This window comes from Fundulus heteroclitus, chromosome 2, assembly GCF_011125445.2.
Source record: "Fundulus heteroclitus isolate FHET01 chromosome 2, MU-UCD_Fhet_4.1, whole genome shotgun sequence".
Classification (NCBI taxonomy): domain Eukaryota; kingdom Metazoa; phylum Chordata; class Actinopteri; order Cyprinodontiformes; family Fundulidae; genus Fundulus; species Fundulus heteroclitus.
In genome coordinates, this window is record NC_046362.1 from 6,972,516 (window position 1) to 6,992,928 (window position 20,413).

General features: G+C 43.5%; 1 protein-coding gene across 14 annotated transcripts in view; it reads right to left on the bottom strand.

Annotated features, from left to right (window-relative positions):
• The window catches only part of LOC105926237 (pleckstrin homology domain-containing family A member 7), a 222,529-nt gene that overhangs the window by 11,422 nt on the left and 190,694 nt on the right, over window positions 1-20,413 (bottom strand). For 7 of the 14 annotated variants that reach the window (XM_036146563.1, XM_036146554.1, XM_036146571.1 and 4 more), the window contains 15 exons: window positions 18,052-18,588; window positions 16,760-17,315; window positions 15,983-16,066; window positions 15,288-15,533; window positions 13,725-13,778; window positions 13,344-13,427; window positions 10,682-10,747; window positions 7,512-7,592; window positions 6,011-6,160; window positions 5,659-5,760; window positions 5,113-5,224; window positions 3,610-3,731; window positions 3,278-3,472; window positions 3,002-3,098; window positions 1,525-1,607 (listed from right to left, as the gene is read on the bottom strand). In XM_036146563.1, coding sequence (XP_036002456.1) covers window positions 1,525-1,607; window positions 3,002-3,098; window positions 3,278-3,472; window positions 3,610-3,731; window positions 5,113-5,224; window positions 5,659-5,760; window positions 6,011-6,160; window positions 7,512-7,592; window positions 10,682-10,747; window positions 13,344-13,427; window positions 13,725-13,778; window positions 15,288-15,533; window positions 15,983-16,066; window positions 16,760-17,315; window positions 18,052-18,588 — 2,569 coding nt within the window. The remainder of the gene's footprint in view (window positions 1-1,524; window positions 1,608-3,001; window positions 3,099-3,277; window positions 3,473-3,609; window positions 3,732-5,112; window positions 5,225-5,658; window positions 5,761-6,010; window positions 6,161-7,511; window positions 7,593-10,681; window positions 10,748-13,343; window positions 13,428-13,724; window positions 13,779-15,287; window positions 15,534-15,982; window positions 16,067-16,759; window positions 17,316-18,051; window positions 18,589-20,413) is intronic. The other 7 variants (XM_036146599.1, XM_036146605.1, XM_036146610.1 and 4 more) reach the window with 5 other exon arrangements.

Here is a 20,413-nt window from a genome sequence, read left to right on the forward strand (position 1 = left end):
CTTAAGAGCTGTCTACAGGCCAGAACTCAGTGGAAAGGCACTTTTTTTTTAAAAACAGTTGAAATTTGCAATTATTATTATTATTTTTTTTAGAAAAGTTTAACTTTTTTCCTCAGCATCTTTGAAAAGAATCTGTAAAACAAATACACGTGTGAAGTTTCCACTGAATGTGTATTTATTTTCAAACATAACTCTAGTTCACTGGTGATGCCATGGAACAACTGTAGAGCAACTTGGTTGCTATGGAGTTGCTACGGAAACCCACATGCACTACTGTTAGTAATCCAGATGTTTGTTTTTCATTCCCTTCTCTTTGCGCTGCTGTCGAGTTCATCGACTCCTGCTGAAATACAGTAATCCAGCACAAAGTAGAAGTCAGATGCCGGTTAAAGATCAAAAAGCTAAAGTTTAAGCAAATAATCAGTTAACAAAATGAGTAACAGCGTCCTTAGAGCAAAGCTGGGGAAGAAAAGAAAAATTGTCATGGTTTACACTGTGTTTTCTGAAGTTTTTGCCATCCAACCGTGCCAGTCTGTATACACTCCTCCTGGCTTCCGTACTCTCAGGTCTTTTCCGTGCTCCGTCATGAAGCCTGTTGCTTTGCTTTAGCTCCAAGTTTTCACTTGGTTCTGAAACGTTGAGTTAGTCCCTCTCCTTACTTACCCCCACAAATGACTGTTCATATTATCTTTTATTTTATTGTACAACTCTTGTTTGGTTGTACCAGTAGTTAGGATATCTCATAAAAGTGAGTGAACCCTTCACATTTCTTTCACTGGAGAAATGACACTTGGCTACAATGTAAGGTAGTCAGTGTAAATTAGCTGGCCCTCAAAATAACTCAATACAGCCACTGATGTATTATATCAAAAAATGTGAGTACACCCCTAAGTAAACCATTTCTAAACTCTGAGCAGAGTGTCAATAATTTGAGTGGCTACCATTATTCTTCAGCATTGTCTGAACTCACTGGGCCTGGAGGTTACTAGAGCTTCCCATGTTGCTACCGGACTCCTCTTCCTCTCCTCCATGACAACATCACGGAGCTGGTGGAGGTCAGAGACCTCTCACTCCTCCACCTTTTGTATGAGGATGCCCCACAGATGCTGAAAAGGGTTTAGGTCTGGAGACATGCTCGGTCAGTCCAGCACCCTAACCCCCAGTTTCTTTAGCAAGGCAGTGGTTGTCTTGGAGGTTTGAGGTTGATACCGTGTTGGACTACGACCCTGTGGCCCAGTTTCTGAAGCCTCTATGTCTGTGACATACAGAAGTAGAGCCTGCATGTCACAGTACATGTTAGAATTCATGGTTCTCACAATGAACTGTAGCTCCCTGCCACTAGGGCTTTGTTCTGGGTTGACAACCATGCAGACCATTTTGGTGTCGTGTGCAGCGTATGGTCTGAGCACCGATAGGCTGACACACCCTCCCGATGAAAAGATTGAGTAAAATATTTACAAAAGTGTGAGGGTTGTACTCATTTTGTGAGATCCTGTGACCTACACCTATGCAGCCTTTACTGACCTTTGGTGCAGAGCTGCCGGCACCTCTCCTCAGGGTGACGTAGGACGAGATGGAGTTGGACTGGTCCAGCCGAGATGTGGTTCCTGACCAACGCGGTTGGGAATGACAGAAGAGAAGAGTTTAATCGAGCTATATCGTCAGTGTGCAAAGAGTGAAAACACAGAAAATATACAGCGTGAAGGTTTCAATCAGATCAGTTAGTCATTAGTTACATATATAATTAAAAAGCATGGTAACAAACGAATGATTTCTTTTTTTAAAAACAGTGTCTTGCAAAATCATTTATTTCCTATTAACCTTTCTACATGTTGTCATGTTACAACCATAAACATCAGTATAGCTTATTTTGATTTTATTTGACAGATCAACACAAAATGGTGTATAGCTTCCAATGGAAGCAAAATGATAAGTGGTTTAGAAGGAGAGAATAGAAATGACCATTTTGGCCCTCAGTGGGGAAATTCACATTATATGACGTATTTTCAAGCAAAACCCAATGTGTAGTGCGCGCTTGTATTCAGTCCACATGCAAAATCCTGCGTGGTGAAAAACATTCATATCATCCTGAATACCATCCCTATAGTGGAACATGGAGGTGGCAGCATCATGCTGTGGGGATGCTTCTCATCAGCAGAGACAGTGAAGCTAGTCTGTTGAGGGGAAGATGAATAAAACTAAATATGAGATGACGCCAGAAAAAAACCTGTTAAAGCATCAGAAGACTTAAGACTGGAGATGAGCTTCACCTTCCAGCAGGACGATGGCACAAAACATACAGCCAAGGCTAAAATGGAAAGGTTTAAACTAAAATATACTTATATGTTAGAAAACCCCTGTAAAGTCCAGACTGAAACTTAACTGAGCACATTTAAAGGAAATCTTGAATAAATAATGTTCCTAGACGCTCTCCATCCAATGGGAATGAAGCTGAGCTGTTTTATGAAGAAGAATGGGCAAAGCTGTTAGAGACATGCCATCCATCCCACCTATCTGATCAACTTTCCCTGCTGATGACAGCATTCCCACAGTACGATGCCGCCTCCACCCTAAGTTATAGTGGAGAGGGATCGCTCAGGATGATGTGCAGACTTAGCTTCCCACCACACGTTTTTTATTTTATCTATAAAAGGAAATACATTGAAATGCGCAGCTTTAATGTAACAAAATGTGAGACAGTTTGTTGGGTATAGAGTCTTTTTTTCATCCTACTGGTAAACTAATTTATCAAACTGAATTTGAACTGAATTTAGAGAAATTGCAATATTTAACATGAAAAAGTCATAAAAACATTAACAGTAAATTAAACTTAAGACTCCTCTTACACTAAAAGACAATCTACACTATTTTACATTGTATATTTTCCCTCCTCCATGTTGCAGTAGCACATGTCAAAACATGACAAAGCAGTCTTTTTGCTCAAAAAGACTTTGATTCAGTTGTTTCTATTCAGATGTCAAGCCTGTTCCTCCTCTGATACCTTTGCTTGGGTAATACTGGTAGTCGGCGTCGGATCCTGTGATCTGGTGGCTGCTGCCTGGCAGTTCGGGTTCACTCAGGTATGATCTCAAATCAGTCTGAAACAGGGATTAAAAGAGGGGCTGAGACAGTAGCCCAATACATCAAACCCCTACGTAGTAAAGGCTTATAACCCTACAAGAGGGGAACTGTGTCATTTCTACGTGAGCAAACTACCTGTAGAAGGTTTCCACTTTAAAAAAGACAGCATAATAAAATGAACGACACTATACAGTACCTTACAATCTCCATTGGCAACGCACTGGCCACACTCCCTGTCCCTCTTCCTCTCGTCTGACTGCCGTTTGAGCCCTCGCACCGATGTGTGGCGGATGACCGAGGCCTCTTTGGGGAGGGGGGGCACCACAGGGGGTGTCTCCTCGTAGTCATAGAGACGAGGAAGTGGTGGCCTGGGCGGGGCATTGTCCTCGGCCTGTAGGGCAATCGGATCAGGACAGCGTCAGTGATGTAGGAGATGTTGCTGTCTTTGTGGTGAAAGTTTGTGATGTAGAACTCGTATGAGAGTCAAGATGCAGATAACTCTGTAGGGTCAAGCAAAGGGACACTCACCCACTTTGGTACGTTGCTGTGAGGCAAAGTGTGGGAGATGGAGCTGCGAGGAGGAGGCTGGACCTCTGCACTGAGGGAAGGCACTGCCTGGTCTGACACCGAAGGCACTAATCTTCTGTCTGCTGAGGCGTGTCAAAACATAAAAACCCAAGTGTCACATTTCAGGGTTTCTGCCAGTGGTTCTTAAGGTGCTCAGCTTCTCAACCACAATAACACAGTGGAGACCATGTTAAGTCAATTCACTGGTTTACATAGACGAACATGTTTGACTTGTTGTGATGCCCTTCTTTATTTAGCCTTTCAAAGTCTCTGCAACCATGAAATCTTTTTTTCCTGTATAATTGTTGTTTGAAAACGTTGTAGAGCATAAAAACAGCGGACCTCAAACTGAGCTTCCACAGCATTTTATTTAATGAAACATCTTAATGTTCTGTCCAGTCTGCCCGTCCTCACACTGACAAAGGTCTGTGCAAGAAGAATCGCCATCTTTAACTCTAAGAAGTCCAAACACAAGGACAAGCAATGCCCACCTTCCCAAGAAAATACTGTACAATTATTAGACATTTATATTTATTTTTAATTTAAGCATGTTGGCATTTCAAAAAAACATTTTAGTCTGAAGTATTATGATCAAATATAATTTGGTGATTATAATCATTTAAATGCCAGTATACTCACACAGGCCCACTGCTTTTTTATTATAAAAAGTCCCTAAAATACAGCGCACACAGCATACACACAGAAAACACTAAAAACATCCTTTGCAGAAAAACATAAAAAGTCAAAATGCTTTGAAATGCCATGAAAATTAAAAATCGACAGCTAGAAGCTCATGTGTGTCTGCTCCATTAAAACAAAAAAAATTATTTGTCTAATTTTACTGATTAAAATCTCCTGAAAAAAAGTCTGAGCATTATCCTCTCTCTCCAGTTTGGTGGAGACGCTGAAAGCCGGAGAAGTCTGTGCTTCCTTTAAAGACTTATTTCCTCTAATGTTGCCGTTTTCTATTGTATTTCAAAGCAAGCTCTGTAAAACACTGATATTCAGTGTGGCTGGTTGGGTTCATATGGGGTGTTTGCTAATGAAAATATAGAACTCCTGTGGTGCAATTTAAAGTCAACACAAAACATGAAGGGCAGAGGAGTATGAGCTAGAAAAAGACTGAGAGAAAACACTGGGCAAGTTCAACCAGAGAGAAAGTTTTAGCATCCTCCCAATACGATGCTCCACCTTTGGTTCAGAGTCCATTTAAAAAATGATTACCTCCCTAGCAGAGCCATTTTCATTGTAAATGAAACTTTAGTTTGCTTCGCGTTACTTTGCATGGTTTACACCAGGGGCTTAAACTCCATCTTGAGTACTTCTCATTTGCAACTTCACTATGCCCCCTGTCTCCCTCTCATTCCAACACATGTATTTTTTCGTGTTTCTCCTGACATTCAATCCTTTATTTCCTGCTTTCATTACAGATCACAATGTCGTCTGCAAAAAAACGAATCTCACCTGGATTCTGAATAGACTCCACTGTTATCTTGTAGTTAGCTTTGCTGGAACTAAGCCCGCCCATAACGTCCTCGATCCTCCACAGCTCGCGCTTTAGCTCCGCCTTTTCCTGCTGTATTATATCACATTAAACACACGCAATCATCTCACCTAGTTTAACTTTATTCCAGTTGTTCTTCTTGTAGTGCAGAGTAAAAACAAACAAAATATTTAAATAGTAAACATGCACTGATGGTCGAAAGCACCCATTGTTTTAGTTCTATGCAGTTTAACATATGACCTTTTTTTCCTTGTAATATGCATTCAAGAAGTGGGTTTACTATAATATTTTAAATGTGTTTAGGAAAGATTTTTCAGATTTCCTTCACTTGACTTTTAATGTCACTGTAATGAAAAGTGTGCAAACAACCCCCTAGCTCAGTTTTTTTCCCTTTAAATCATGCCACGGTGTATTATAATATAATTTTTAGTAAAGTAATGTTAAGAACTGGTTACTTGCTACGGATTTTATTTTGAAATGATTATAAAGTCAGAGCAAAGTCTCACCTGAGAAGTGTCGCCGTGGGTCATGTGTGCCTGCAGGGCCATCCTTAGCTGCTCCACGGATTGTTCCAGCATGCTGTACTCATCCCACGCATGTGACATTTCCTGCATGACCCAAAACATAAATAAAATTATACACACATGCACAATGGCTGATGACACAGGCTGTTCTATGGCCTACATTTGATAGCACTCTTGTGTAATTCTGTTAACATATGACACAAGATTTATGCCTCTAGATATGTCATGAATCTGGCATGTATTGAGCACAGAATGAAATATTGCCATTTTAGCCAAGTCTACCATCATCAATCAATGGTGACAGACACAGCTATGCCCATGTAGACATATATACCGTTGAGACACGAGAAATTTGGGCCCTGATGGTCACCAGATCTTCCTGCAGCAGCCTCTGCTGGTAGGCAATCTTTTGGGCGTGGGCTGGCTGCTCCTGGTACTGTTCCATCTGCTGGTGAGACATGTCAAGTACTCTCTCCAGCTTGTCCTGAAACAAGTGAGGGGTTGAGCAGTGAAAGGTTAACAGAAAAAAAACACCAATTCATTCGGAGAGGACCGTTTGACAGCAGTGATTCTCAAAATGTTTGGAGCGCCCCCTGGGCTTCGGTGTCACGACAAGCGGGACATGAGAGCCTTCCAGACCTTTGATTTTATTCTGCAAGGGGAACTAATCTGCATTCTTTCAATGTTGCGACCCGGATTTATTTGAATGTTACACAAATCAGCATTCCTATGGTGACAAGATGACATGTGACAAGGCGAGTATGTCCAGCCTACATTGGTCCACAGACATGACAAGCAGTGCGAGAAGTTTTTTTTTTCCCTACGCAGAAAAGTATTTCCTGACATGAGAAAGTTTTGCTATCAATGATGGAGTCTATTGGGGTAAAAACGTTAAACTCACATATTCACCAGTGTTTGCAGACATTTAAAAACTCTGACGGTGAAAAAAAAGCTGAAATACCCAGACGAATGGGACAAAAACCTTGCTGCTGGCCAGAAAATCTTTTATTTAATAAGAGTGGTATGATCTTTAATACATACGGATGTGTCCCATACATTGTATGCAAGTTTAGATAGTGAGACATTTAGCCACTATCTCCACTTCACTACACTATAGATATATTCCTTTAGTTCCTTTTTTTGGTATTTCTCATTAACTAAAGGCTGATGGACCAGTTGCCTTTATGCGTTTCAGTCCAGAGTAATTTTCTGCTTGTTTGTTTAACTGGAAAGAAAAACACATCCAAATAACAAAATAGTATAGTTCACAATGTTAGGCACAACAAAAAGTGAGAAATAACAAGAAATGTGTAGAAAATTCGAAAGACTATTGTCATTTTTTTTTCTTCTTAGGACAACAGGGCCTGGAAAATATTCCCCTAAAGGGGGGTTTGCCTGAGAAATCTGAAACCACTGGTCTATTAAGAAGTGAAAAATGCCTCCAGAGGGCAGCCTTTCACCACAAACCATCCTGAGTCACTATAACGTCTCAGAAGGATGTCACCTACAGTATGTGGTTTCCCAGACTAATTCATTTCCTTTAATAATGACAACCAAATCAAATATGGTGAGACAAGAGCATAAGCTCCTCTCTGTACCTTTATATAAAAAAAAAAAATCTTATTTGGAGTGAAAATACCACTCTAAATAAGTGCCACTCCTGAGGTGATCAGGGGTGGCCTATTACAAAAAAAAGCTGCATTGACCTCTGAACAGTGAACTGTCCTCGACTGTAGCTCCGTCAGGTCAGATTTATTCCATACTCTTTATTTAATGCCAGTGTGTTGACCAGATCTGGCGATCAGAAGATGCTGTGTCTAACAGAGACTGGTTACCTTGTCGTTCTTCAGGGAGCTGATCCTCGTCTCTAGGTCCTTGAGGATCTTGTCCTGTTCACATAAGCGACTCAACTTCACCTGCAGGGGGAGACACAGAGCTGAGTAGGCAAGGGGAAAGGATGATGAGTGAAAAAAATGTCTACGCTTCCCCAGATGAAACACCTCTCCAGGGCTAATCAGAGTCTGTGCTTTGTCCTCCAATAAGTAAGTGGCCCTTTTTCTTAATTAAAATCTGGTTTCTGCAGCTGCACTGACTGCACACAGAACAGAGGGTCAGGGTGTGAACAGTGATCTGGGAGAGCTCTACTGAATGGATGAAATGTTGAATATTTACTCTGATGTAACTCCTCTAGTGTAAAAAGATGTTCACTTTATGAGAAGCCGTTTATCAGTGCGGATGCGCCCAGCCAAAACCTTTCACTAGACATATTAAGGATGCTCAGGAACTTTTAATTGGGTCTTGAATAAAACCCATAAAGTTTCATGTGTAAACACGATCACCCTGGATTACAAGCATTGGGGTTAACAGTGTCTTAATGTGAGAATGCCGACAGAACAGCTTGATCTGAGTTCATCAATCTAATGCATTATTTATCTGATACGGTCTCCATGGTGATGCTGTTCTTGGATCTGGTTGTGTAATCCATTCCTTTCACATAAATGTTCATAAATGGTGTAAGCAGTTGAGACTCTGACAAAGGCTTCAGGGAATTATGTGGATCATCCAAGTCAAGGATTAATAGAATCCACTTAACATCTCACTCTGGAAGCTGCTCTGTTGCAGTAAAAGCGGAGAAAATAAAGCTTATAAAATTCTGTTACACTGTCCTAAGCAACATTTCCTTACTTTTCCTATTTCGATTTCATTGGATCCAGGCTGTCAAAGATGCAAATCTCCATCGGTGTTTCAGTAACATTCAGTATGGCATGTATTGTTTTAATACATCAAGGTTTGTGAGGTCATGTTACAACCACAAACTTTAATGCATTTTATTCTGACTTTATGTGATACAGCAACACAACATGTGTAATGTTGAAACACAATTTAAGTAATACATGGTTTCCAAGTTTATTTTACTGCTGAAAATCTGAAAAGTGTGGCAGGAGTTAGTGTTCAGAGCCTGGGTGTTGCTTTGTAGGTTGAAGTTTCGCTGCAGTTACAGCTGCAAGTCTTATGGTGACAGAAATATTTGTGATCCTTGGAAATGAACGTTATAAGGTACAGGTTTGGATTTCGTTTAGGCAAAAATACATAAAGTGTAAAAACCATATTTTGTTTACCTTTCACTGAATAAGGATCTGCTTTCAGTCCACCGTCACATTACATGCCGGTAAAATAACAGAGATAATGGCGAGTACAAAACCCATCTATGGTGGATACCATTTGATGCAATTTTTTTGGCTCAATTCTAAAACAAATCATTGGAAATGAATTTAGTGAAGACAGCTCTTGTGCCGTTACCTTTGACTCAGATTGAGCTGAGTTATTTTCAACTTTCAATCTCCCCTTATTTATGGGCAGCACAGGAAGATGACCAAAGTGCTGCTTTTTCTGCTTTTTACAAGGGCCAGTATAAACACAAACATCATTTTCAGGCACAGCCGGTATTACGTGCCCTTGTCGTCTATCAAATGAGTTGTAAAATACATTTTTCCCCTGTTTTTTTAACCCCTGTTTGGAGCAAAGCAGAGCAGAGGCCCTCTTGTAAACATCATTTTAATTGAACGTTTTGTTGGACATACAAACACATCTCGGTAAATCATCTTACTTAGCAGTTTCCTCTGGGCTGCCAGCATGTACCAACAAACCAGGATAAAATACTTTTGCACAGCACACCTTGCTGTGATGATAAGAGGAACATATTGTAGTTTTTAAAGCAATATGATGTATTACTGTAAACTTTATCATATTTCTATAGTCCACTAAAACCCAGTTACCCTGAATAAAGTGTTGTTTTGGCCATGTTAAGATGACAGAAGCCATTATACGGGTATGATGCCGCTAATTTAGACACAGCGCGTTCATCTACTATATTTATCAACTCTTCTGTTATTCCTGGACATATTTGAATAATTTTAAAATTGACAGTGGGCAAAATAAAAAATTTTCGGTTTGATTCCATGTCGTGTCTCTCTAGTCTCTTCCTCTGTCGCCTGTTGCCTACACGGCAGCGGCCCTTAGCCTCGGTTTCAAGATTAGATACATAAAGTAAAGATTAGACAGTATATGTGTGCAAAAACCTGCAAAAAAACCTGTCCACCTTTTATGTCTGTCAGGATCGTTCTTTTCCGTCGGGAAATCGTGAAGAATGAACGCAGGTTTCCATCTGCATTTCTTCTTTCTGTTTTTGGGTGAACTCGGTGGAGCCTTGCAATCGTGTTTTTTCTGCCACTGTTCAAGCCTATAAAGTCCATATTAGAGCACCTGAACATGGCACAGAGTGCTCCGGTCATCGTCAGTGTATATATAAGGCTTTTAAAGCTTTAAAACTTGTGAGCCTTGTGTTTACGTCTGCTACCTGCACTCCACACAAATTACAGTGATGGCGATTTTTTGTTGTTGTTGGGGTTTATTCTTTTTCTGGGTTTTTACGGCACTAGTGGCTCGTTTTTTAAAAGCAGGCTGACGGGAAAGGGGGTTTTCAGAGAGAGGGGATGACATGCGGTACAGGAGCTCAGGCTGAAGCCTTAGTAGGGACTAAGGCGTCCATACGTGGATCATGCTCACTACCCCCGCACCGTCGGACATGCCAATGACAGCTGCGTTTGTGCGGTTGCTAAAATGTTCAAACATATGTAACTCACGCATGTGCAAATGCATTGCGCAATTCACTCATTGCTTTTCCTTTTCAAAACAACTACTATTTCAGCACATAAACCACACAGTAACTGTTTCATTTCAGTTAGTGAGGTGTCATTATCATTAGCGATAATGAATATCACCATATCTTTGTTAATCTAGAATAGCATTGGACGAGCCTGAAAGAATGATTTGGAACAAAAGTATCCAACACCAGAAAATTCACCTTTGTCCTGTTTAATTCCTTTTAATGGGAAATCCATACATGTCGGAGGAAGAATTCAATAAATCGACAGCCTGCGGCCTTCGGATTTAATTCAAATTACTCGCAGCTGAAGCTGTGACAACATATGGATCTCATACTTACATCCACATCACTTTCTGCAACCTTGACAGGTTTCCCTGCCTCCTTCAGGGTCTGACTTCCAGCTACCTGAAAATTTCAACATGAACAGTTCCAGATGTTAATTGTTTGCTGAAAGGAAAGCGTCTGACTCCTCGGCACATTAGCGCTGAAACAAAGGGAGCACAGAACACAGAGAGCACCTGTAAACTATTACAAGCCAGGGGTAGACTATCATTAACAACCACTTACCCTTGTGAATAAGACAACACGAGTGACTTCTGGCACACAAAATCAGCTCTTGCCATGAACAACACAGTGGCTATGGAGACTTTGAAGCTCTGCACAGAATCACTTGCCTATAAACCAGCGATACCTTCTGACTGTTTATTTATCCGTTTCACGACAGGAGAACACTTGAGAACCCAGACGAGGACCCGGCCTTCCACTGGCTCGTTTAAAGGGACAGGTTTTTTTGAAGTGAGGCTCTGTTGAAAGCTTTTGAGCAGTTAATGGCAATATAATTACCGTGCTGCCTCCACTAGAGCTAAAAGTGAAAGGAGCAGCTATGTGCTGCTACACAAGTGCAGCGGATAAACCTGACAGCAAGTGTGATTGAAGCAGGAGGTTGCTGCTTAGGAGCATACAGGTGTGTGCTATCACAATGCAGAGGAGGAAAGACATCTACAACTGTGGCTGTCCATCAATCTGGGAAGGATTTTAAGGCTGTTTTTAAACTATTCGAAGTGCATAATTTTAAAGGACGAAAGATTATTCATAAACGGACAACATTTAAGATGGCTTCTAATCTTTGCAGGATTGGCAGTATCTGTAAATTCATCCCAAGATCTGACCAGTCAACGGTGAGAAAAACTGCACCAAAATAAATGGATAAATAAATCCTCTGTAAGTTTCAGGTAGCATGTTAAATTAAATCTCATGACAATTTGAAGTCTAGCTTGTTTGAAAGGGTTGCCTGGAAAAAGCATCTTCTCTTTGAAAAGAATATGGGTTTGCAAATGTGCATGAGAATGAACCACAAGACTTGGCCAGATGGGACAAAACCAGAGATGATGAGCCATACTATAAAGAGTAGGGTTGATGATTTTGGCTAGTTTTGCATCCACAGGACCTTAGCACTGCATGTTCATATAGTCAACCATGAACATCTGCATACTAAAATGATCTAGGATTAAATGTGAGGTGATCAGGGGTGGCCTACTGGTTAGAGCAGCACACTTGTGCTCCGAGAAGGCTGCAAGTACCCGGTTCGATCCCCGCAGGCTGCCACCATGGGTGTAGCAGTGTAGCAGCCCAGTGCCCTCTAAGGGATGGACTAAATGTAGAGAGGAAAAAATTCCCCTCTGTGGGACTATAAAAGGAAATATTTATTTCTTACAGCTAAAATGATGTCATGACGCACGACAATGAATAGTGGCAAAACGGAAGGTATCAAAGTGTTTTGCAGTGGTCTAGTCAAATTCAAAAGCATGAGGGCAAAGGCATTTCCAGAATCCTAAAATACCTGCAGACTTGAAAAGTTCAAAGTAGTTATGTAGTAGTAGTGCAAACACTAGCCAATGAAATTAGACAAATGTCACGTTTTAAATGCATAGTTACACTGCAGGCTATATCTGTGGTCACTGTGTGCTTCAGATTATCTTTAATTTGAAACAAACAGCATAACAGAACCTGAATGGTCTTAAAAAAACGAAACGTGTATAAAGGTTCAAGGGTTTAATGCATTTTTTTTTCAACTACAGCTGGGCTGGCTACTAATGCAGGAAGCCCGAACAATTGAGCTAATATCAGCCTGTTTTACTTTATGGTGTGTTCCCTTATAAAGAGCAGAATGGTTACAATAAGCTCTTCAAAACGATTACTTTATTTAGCAGGTGTCCAGTCCATTCCATTGTTTTGCTTAAATCTATGTATCACAATAAAAAGACCAATAAATATTATGTCAAGTATAAATTTGTAAATCAGTAAGAATAATTGCTGGTTTTCTGTTCTAAATAAAAGCATTTTCTTGCGTTCACATGAACACTTTCCCTATGTTTTACCTTTGTGAGAATCTCACTGTAGGTAAGATGCTAACTGCTCATAACCTCTCAACGGGACCCCACTGGTCAGAAGTTGGAGCTTACTCCTTTAACATCAGCTTTAACACCTAAATTACCAGCTAAGATAACTGAAAATTGAAAGTTTACATTGGGGAATGAATCGATTTAGGAGTTAACACGTTGCATTATTGTGAGAGAGGTGCAGCGTTTCAGAGGGCGATGGTAGAAGCAGCTGGCTTTTCAACCACCGGGCCACAGCCACAACACATGCACTGCCGAGCCATCCCATGCCCAGCATTCAACAGCCTCATCAACATCGCCGCGTGGTGGAGGGGAGGTATGGCGTCCGGTCAGAATTCACACGATGCAAACGCTTCTGATGCTGTTCAAGCTGTGAATGCAGTTGCTGCAAAGCGATGGGATGGTCTTCCTAGACCACAGACTCTGGGGAAGCACAATGGGACGTAAACAGAGACCACGTGTGCGTCTCCCTCCTCTCCCCACAGTACAAACATGCACAAGCAGAAATGCACACACACACATAGACACACTACTTTGTAGCTGTTGCTTCAGGAACATTTACCGGATACAGAGACACGTAGGCACATACAAACAGAGCTTACGTTCATTAAAGGCCTGAGAGGCCCAGCAGTGCAGTGCAGTAGTAAACTGTGAACTGCGAGGATCAGCGGCTCTAGAGCTCTGATCTGGAGTCAGAAATCACAGAGACACAGGGCCGCGGTCACAATGTGGCGGCTGCTTTGGTGAGATGCTTCTAACAGCAGTCAAGCATCGGGGAAAAAAGACCAGAGCTAAACATTTGGGAGCTACAGCTGGAATGTTTGCAGCTGGGTCAACTGTTCAGGGTCGGGCAAAGAAGAGAGGGGCTCGTCAGCAGCAAAGACCAGCGTGTTAGTCTGAGCGTGAGGCCTTTCAAAGTCAGGGAAGATACAACAGGTACAGAACTAAGACCCGAGGAGAAACTCTACAACCAGTTGTCTCACCTTCAGGTCCAGATACTCCAGGTCCTTCTTCAGAGTCATGTACGATTCATCGGCCTAGAGGGTGAAATCCATCTGATTAAAAGCTGCCGTAAACACAACTTCCAAAACAACACTTAATCGTCTGCAGAAGCATCAACCACAGCTGTTCTGCTGGAATGTGTCTGCGCCGACATGCAGCATGGCAAACTTGCACGGACACTTAAAAAAAAACATCACACACTTCTTTTGGTTCGTGATCAGTTGAAGGCGCTTTCCACCACAGACGAAAACAGCTAGAGAACCTGCTCCGACGGACGCAGTGGGTTCCTATTCAGTGGGCGAACTCACCTCACAAACGGGCAACATGAACACAAGCTTTACGACGAGGACCCAGAAGAACGTCACGCACCACAAGACCCAAACGGATCAACACATCACCGGACCAGCCGGACGGATAGCTGAAGCATGGGATGGCTTTGCGGACGTCAGGAGGGATCGAGACACATCATGCTACAGGCGGTACCGGTGGAAGCGCCACATGGAGGCGGATCAGCCAAAGAGCAGCACATGGTAAAGAGGTGGATGGGTCTCTGCAGCCAGGCCAGCGCTCAGCGACAGCGGAGGACAGGAGTGTTTTGGTAGAGGCTGCCACGACCGACACTGGGCTGTTGTTTGGTCACGTAGTCCAGGTTAAGAGTGCATTCTTTATCCTAAACGTACGGCGGTGCGGTACTGAAAACCGTTTTTTCATTTGTTTCGGGGTATTTCTACCAGCTGTGCACATCCACAGATTGGAACCCTCGACATTTTCCTTTTATAATAGCTTAAGCTCAGCCTGATTGGACGGAGAGTCTGAACTGCCGTTTTCGAGTCTTGATTGAGCATAAAAATACGTTGGTCGTCTGACACCTCTATTAATTTAAGGTTTTTGGACACCAACGTGACATACCATCTTGCCATATCTGGCAACCCAACAGATTCTCTGACCCGAGCTCTGTTTCTGTGTACCTCCTCCAGAGTTTCCATTGCCCTCTGATTAATGTTCTTCTTTGGGGGACGGAGATGTCTTTGCAGAGACCCCTGACATATCAACTGTATTCCTTGGTCTTCTGGATGCTGTTTTTCATCTGAAGCCTTCACAAAGCAGCAGCGTGCAAACTGAGGTTCAGTTACACAGAGGCAGTTAAGTCGCACTCAGACTTATTTAAAGGTATCAGACTGAAGGGGGTGATTTCTAATTGTCAAAATTTTTTCCTCCACTTAACAATTATGTGCTGCTGGATGTAAGTCTTTATAAGCAACAGTAGAACTAGCCCTGTGGCCGACGTCACATGGTACAGCTATCTATTATGACTGAATGGCTAGAAGCTACTGTGAAAAATCTGTGAGTTAATTCCTTAATCGGCAGACACAAAAGCATATTTACGTTTTCCAATAGATAAAAGCTAAGTTTAAGAACCGTGTTCAAATGAAGCAACGCGTTGTGTTATCGTTTTAATGTTAGAAGACCTTAATTAACATTTAGTGGCAGCCTCTACCAGCTCCTGATAGGATGAGGGGTAGCTACGCCTCTCGGGGCCCCACCTGAGTGCTGCAAGGGCCAAGTGGAGCTGAAAGGCCAACATCTCCGAGGTGGGACTCAGGAGACGGGGCGGCGCTGAGGACGAGCGGGCTGTCACCGGCGGCGGCAGCAGTGAGGGGGTGGTTCTGATGGTACGACTCTCTGGGAGCCCTCAGCCTTTTGAGCTGAGCTAAGGTCTGCTGGCGTACGGAGGCCATCTTGGCCTGATGGCGGCGTAGCTGGATGAGGAGCAGAGTGAGCTCCTCGGGCTATCGGGGGAATCAGGGGATATTCAGTTTGGCACGTCTTAACACTGACCACACATGCTGGAGAAAAAAAAAAAAAAAAAGCCCTCTCCACTTTCAAATAAGTAGCTTTGCATTCACAACCCCAGGGGCTAATATGTTGCGTGACTCATAGCTGACCTGGACAAGCAAAATTGCAGCTTAATTAAGGATTAATGAGGCTGAAACCAGAAGCTGGTGCACACAAAGTGGACTTGACGGGCTAGCAGGGAGCTTTTTCCTCCCAAAGATTTCCCCGGAAAAATAAACAACCAACTGACCAGTGTTATCAGGAAAGGCTCACAGTGGTTGGGAGAAAGGAACGCACGCATGGTCGCTAACTTTTCTCCGCTGACAGAACCTCCTAAATCCAGTTTCCTGTCACGGCTTTTGGCGTCACGTGCATAAGAGGGGTATGAAATTGTGAAATGTACCGTCTTGCCATGAAGGCTGGGTGCGCTGACTGTATGAGTGATGTAGCCAGTTGGAGGCATCGAGCGTCTCTCAATAGTGGCAGCCTGCAACACACAAACATCCGTGTTGGCAGTCAATCAGAGGAGTAACATGGCATTTCCCTGGGTAAACAGTAGCGACAGACTCAGTGTGGATTTACTGTCAACACTACTTTTGCATTCGAATGAACCATGCGAGTAAAATGTGAAATATAATTAGTGACCAAAGCGGCGATGGTCGCTTTAGAACGCGGGACGTAACACATATCCTGCCCCACCAGACACTGCGCTCCTTGCTGTCTCGGGGCCAACTTGCCGTTACTATCTCCCTTACACCCACCCGATGAGCTGGAATGGAAGATCGCTTTGTCAACAAGCTCGAGCAAATTGACACCCGCTTATATCTACTGGAGCTGTTATTGCAGTGGTTCTACAAAGTATTGAATCAGGGAGGTTAAATGCAAATGTGAAGAAATTACTATTTTTTTTTCCTGCCATTTATAAACGATGTACTGCTTTGTGAAAAACATTATTTGTCATTGTAAGCTGAAAAAGTTTAAGGGGTATGAATACTTTCCAACGGCACTTTATATTCTAAGAAAAAGATGGACTTCACTGTTATAAATCTCTGCCGATTTCTTCCTGGATGCATGAAAACTAAATTATCCAAATAAATATCCGCTACATTCACCATAGAGGTGAGTAAACACATAAAGATGTAGATGAAGGTTGTTCTGATTCGGCCGTGTATGGTCTTACCTTCAGCATCTGAGACTTGGTCCTACGCGGAGACACAGTGAAGGGGATGTTCAGCACCGGCGTGTCCCCCCCGGGCCTCACTGTCAGCCGTTCGGCGGGAGTATGCGGCCTTTTATTGGGCGACAGTGTTCTGCTGCGACCCGCCGGAGGCCCCGGCGGAGGGATGTCTGCGGCTGAGGGCGGCACCGACACGCAGCGAGGAGGCCCGTCCGGCCTGCGCAGCGAGGAGGAGGCCGGCACGGTGGACGGGGGCCGGGGGCCGAACGGGTAATCCGGGGCCGGGGTGTAGATCGGTGCCGTGGGGCTGCCGTGACGGAACCGCTGGCGCTGCTGCCATTCGTACAGCTGCAACACAGTGTTGGACCCTGGGCCCCCCTGCTCCGGGGTCAGGCGGAAATGGTTCAGCCGGTCGTGGGCGTACTTGTACTCGCTGAGTCGACCGGGCGGCGGGCTGTGACGTGGAGTTTTTGGAAGCGTCTGATAAGCGTCCATCGTGGCGTGCTTGTGCTGGGTTGGCGGTGTGCGACGGGGAAGAGTGTTCTCTCTGGAGGGGGGGCTGTTGAAGAAGAATAACCGAGAAATTATTTTTTTGGCTAAAAACAATCAGCAAATGAGTATGCATGTGAAGAAATGAGAATGGCTGTATTTTTCATTCTGTGCCAACGTGGCTTCTTTTTGGAGTCTAGGCACCACAAAGCCATGATGATTCTATGATGTCCATATTAGTAACGATGGACGAGCAGGAGGGGACGGTTTTACGCTAGACGGCCCTGATTGGTGATCGGAAACTAAAAGAACATCAGTTCTGTTTCAGATCAGTGAATGTACCACAAGGTCATGCTTCAGTGTGGATGGTGTTGATGCATGAAGACGTCAGCTATGTTGAGTAGAAGTGCTAATGATTGAAAGGCTTCCCAAGGCTCCTGTGTAGTTACAATGAATGAATAAATAGCAGCTCAATACCCAGTTAAAATCAAAATGTAGAGAAGAACACGTTTCAATAATTTAAAGGAGAACTCTACAAAACTCTTGATTGGAAACAGTCACAAAATCTCTGACCTAAATCTTTACAATTCAGCATTTATACTGACATTTTTAAAAAGCCTTTTCAAGCCAGAGAAAAATATCGTATTGATTATTCACAAGGCAGTTGAACATGGGGCATGTCACTGCATGTGTGCCGGTCTTTAGCTGTTAAGTTCTGTCTCATTCCTGAAAAGCAACACTTTCTGCAGCTAAAAATCACGTGACTGAAAGCAGGATGCCTTTATGTGTAGTAAACAATGACCTACCCCCTTTGCTCCGCCTTCTGGACTTGGACCCACTGCTCCACCTGCTCCAGAGTGCTCCTCCTCTGCACGTGCTTGACTGTGTCCGAGGCCGCTGGCTCTGGCGCCCTCTGGTAGGTCCCCGCTGCGATGCCGTTGGGCTCCAGGATGGGGCTGGGCGTGGAGACCAGGCCGTTCCTCGTGCAAAGGCTGGAGGGCAGCGTGGAGGCGGCCCGTGACGGCGCGCGGGATGGCACCCTGGACACGGGAGCCGAGGCGGACACGTGGTCTGACAGCGGGAGGGCGGTGGCTGGAGGGTTGGATGGGAGGGAGCTCTGTGTGTCCATTTCCAGAGCAGCGCTTCCTTCGGGCCGCTCGAGCATGCCGGTGTCTTTGTGAAAGCTGCAGAGCTCCTCTGTGTTTCGGTGTATGGGCTCCAGCAGAACCTCGTGGACAATCGTTTTTGTGGCCTCAGAGTCTAAAGTCTTCGTCTTCTGGTGATTGACGTGGTTTGTCTGGGGAACTGCCTGTTGCAGCAGCTTATCCACTTTGTCAGCAGGTCTGTAAAGAAAGAGACACAAGCACAAATGTTGGTTTTTAAATCTTTTCAACTTTTACAGAGTGAGATTCTTAGTGTGCCTTGCAAAAGTGAATAGCCAGGTTTTGGATAGTACAGTCCTCTGCACTCCATCTGAGCCTGGGTCACCTGGAGAAGAGCAACACCTGTGTGCGTGTGCTGTTTCTGGACTTCAGCTCAGCATTAAACACAATCATCTCACTGCACCTGGTGACCAAACTGGACCAATGGAATCAATAACCCCCTGTTAGCTGGTTTTCCTCACTGCCAACCAGACCCGGCTGCAGAAACAAATCACAGGGGGAGCATTCCATTTTTTTAGGGGGGCACACTTTAAAAAGTTTTTTTTAGCAATAGTGTAGTCAGTTTTGTCAAATTAGGCAGGCTTCCAACCAATTAGGCTTTTGAACACAAAAGCCTAATTTTTGTTCCAATTAGCTGGAACAAAAATAGTTAATGGGCAGGTTGTAAAAAAATTGGGAAGCTTTTCACAACATTTGTTGGGCTTTTAGAAAGAATTACTAACAAAATATATCAAAATAGTTGTCAACGTCGGACAGGAAACCAAAACATTTTAATAAAATGCCATCTCCTACAACTCATACTAGTCAATTTATTTTTTAAATAAGTCGAATCTGTCGATCTGACATCATCATTGAATAGTAGTTATAATGAATAATATTGATTGTTATGATAAAACAAGAAAAGAATAATGGTTAATCAAGTGTTTGGTCAATGTAAACGCCCAAGAGGGGTTGAGTTCTACTTATCAACTTAAAAATATTTCATGACTGCGTGTAAGAGATATGTTTAATGGACCTATACTGAGAGAAATTAAGTTTATATTAAGGTAGATTTACAACTCATGTTGGGAAGCTATTTATAAATATTTTTTTTCCGGTTGACATATCATGATTGTTAGAGAGATCGTGTGTGTTATTTGGTTGTCTGATTGCATATTTTGTTTCTGCAGCCGGGTCAGATTCCTCAGATCACAGATACTTTGACCTGGTGCCTCCATGCCTCTGCTCTTGTGAAGATAGGACAGCAGCCTCTCCACTTTCAAGGTCGGGTGAGAGGAGAAAACATCCCCCCTCCCATTCTCACCACTTACTACAAAGCGACAATTGAGAGCGTACTGACCAGCTGCATCGCTGTCTGGTCTGGGGCCTGAAAGCTTCAGGCAGGAAATGTGCAGAGAGTTGTGAGGACAGCAGAGAGATTCATATGCTTCCCTTTATCCGTGACACTGCTTGCAGACACTGCCTGACCAAGGATCAGACAACCACAAAATACCCTTCCCACCCTCTCGTTTGTCTTGTGTTTTTACCCGGAGCCTTGTAACAAAATTTTGCTCAAATGCACATTGTGAATGTGCATTTGAATGACAACGTCTGTCTAAGCCTAGGTTTAAGTCTGTCGTGCCATACTATTTCCATTTTTCAAAATTCAACCTGCCAAGGACAATGATGGTGCACTTCTCCTCCTCCATCATTGAGTCCATCCTCAACACCTCGATCACTATGCTGGTGCCACCACTAAGAACAAGGGAAGACTGCAGCGTGTCATCAGGTCTGCAGAGAAGGTGATTGGCTGCAATCTTCCATCTCTCCAGGACCTGTACACCTCCAGGACTCTAAGGCATGCAGGGAAGATTGTGGCTGATCCCTCGCACCCCAGTCACAGACTATTTCAGACACTTCCCTCTGGCAGGAGGCTGCGGTCCATCACGGCCAAAACCTCACGCCACAAGAACAGTTTCTTCCCATCCGCTACCAGCCTTATCAACAAGGCCCAGAGCTGCCCGTG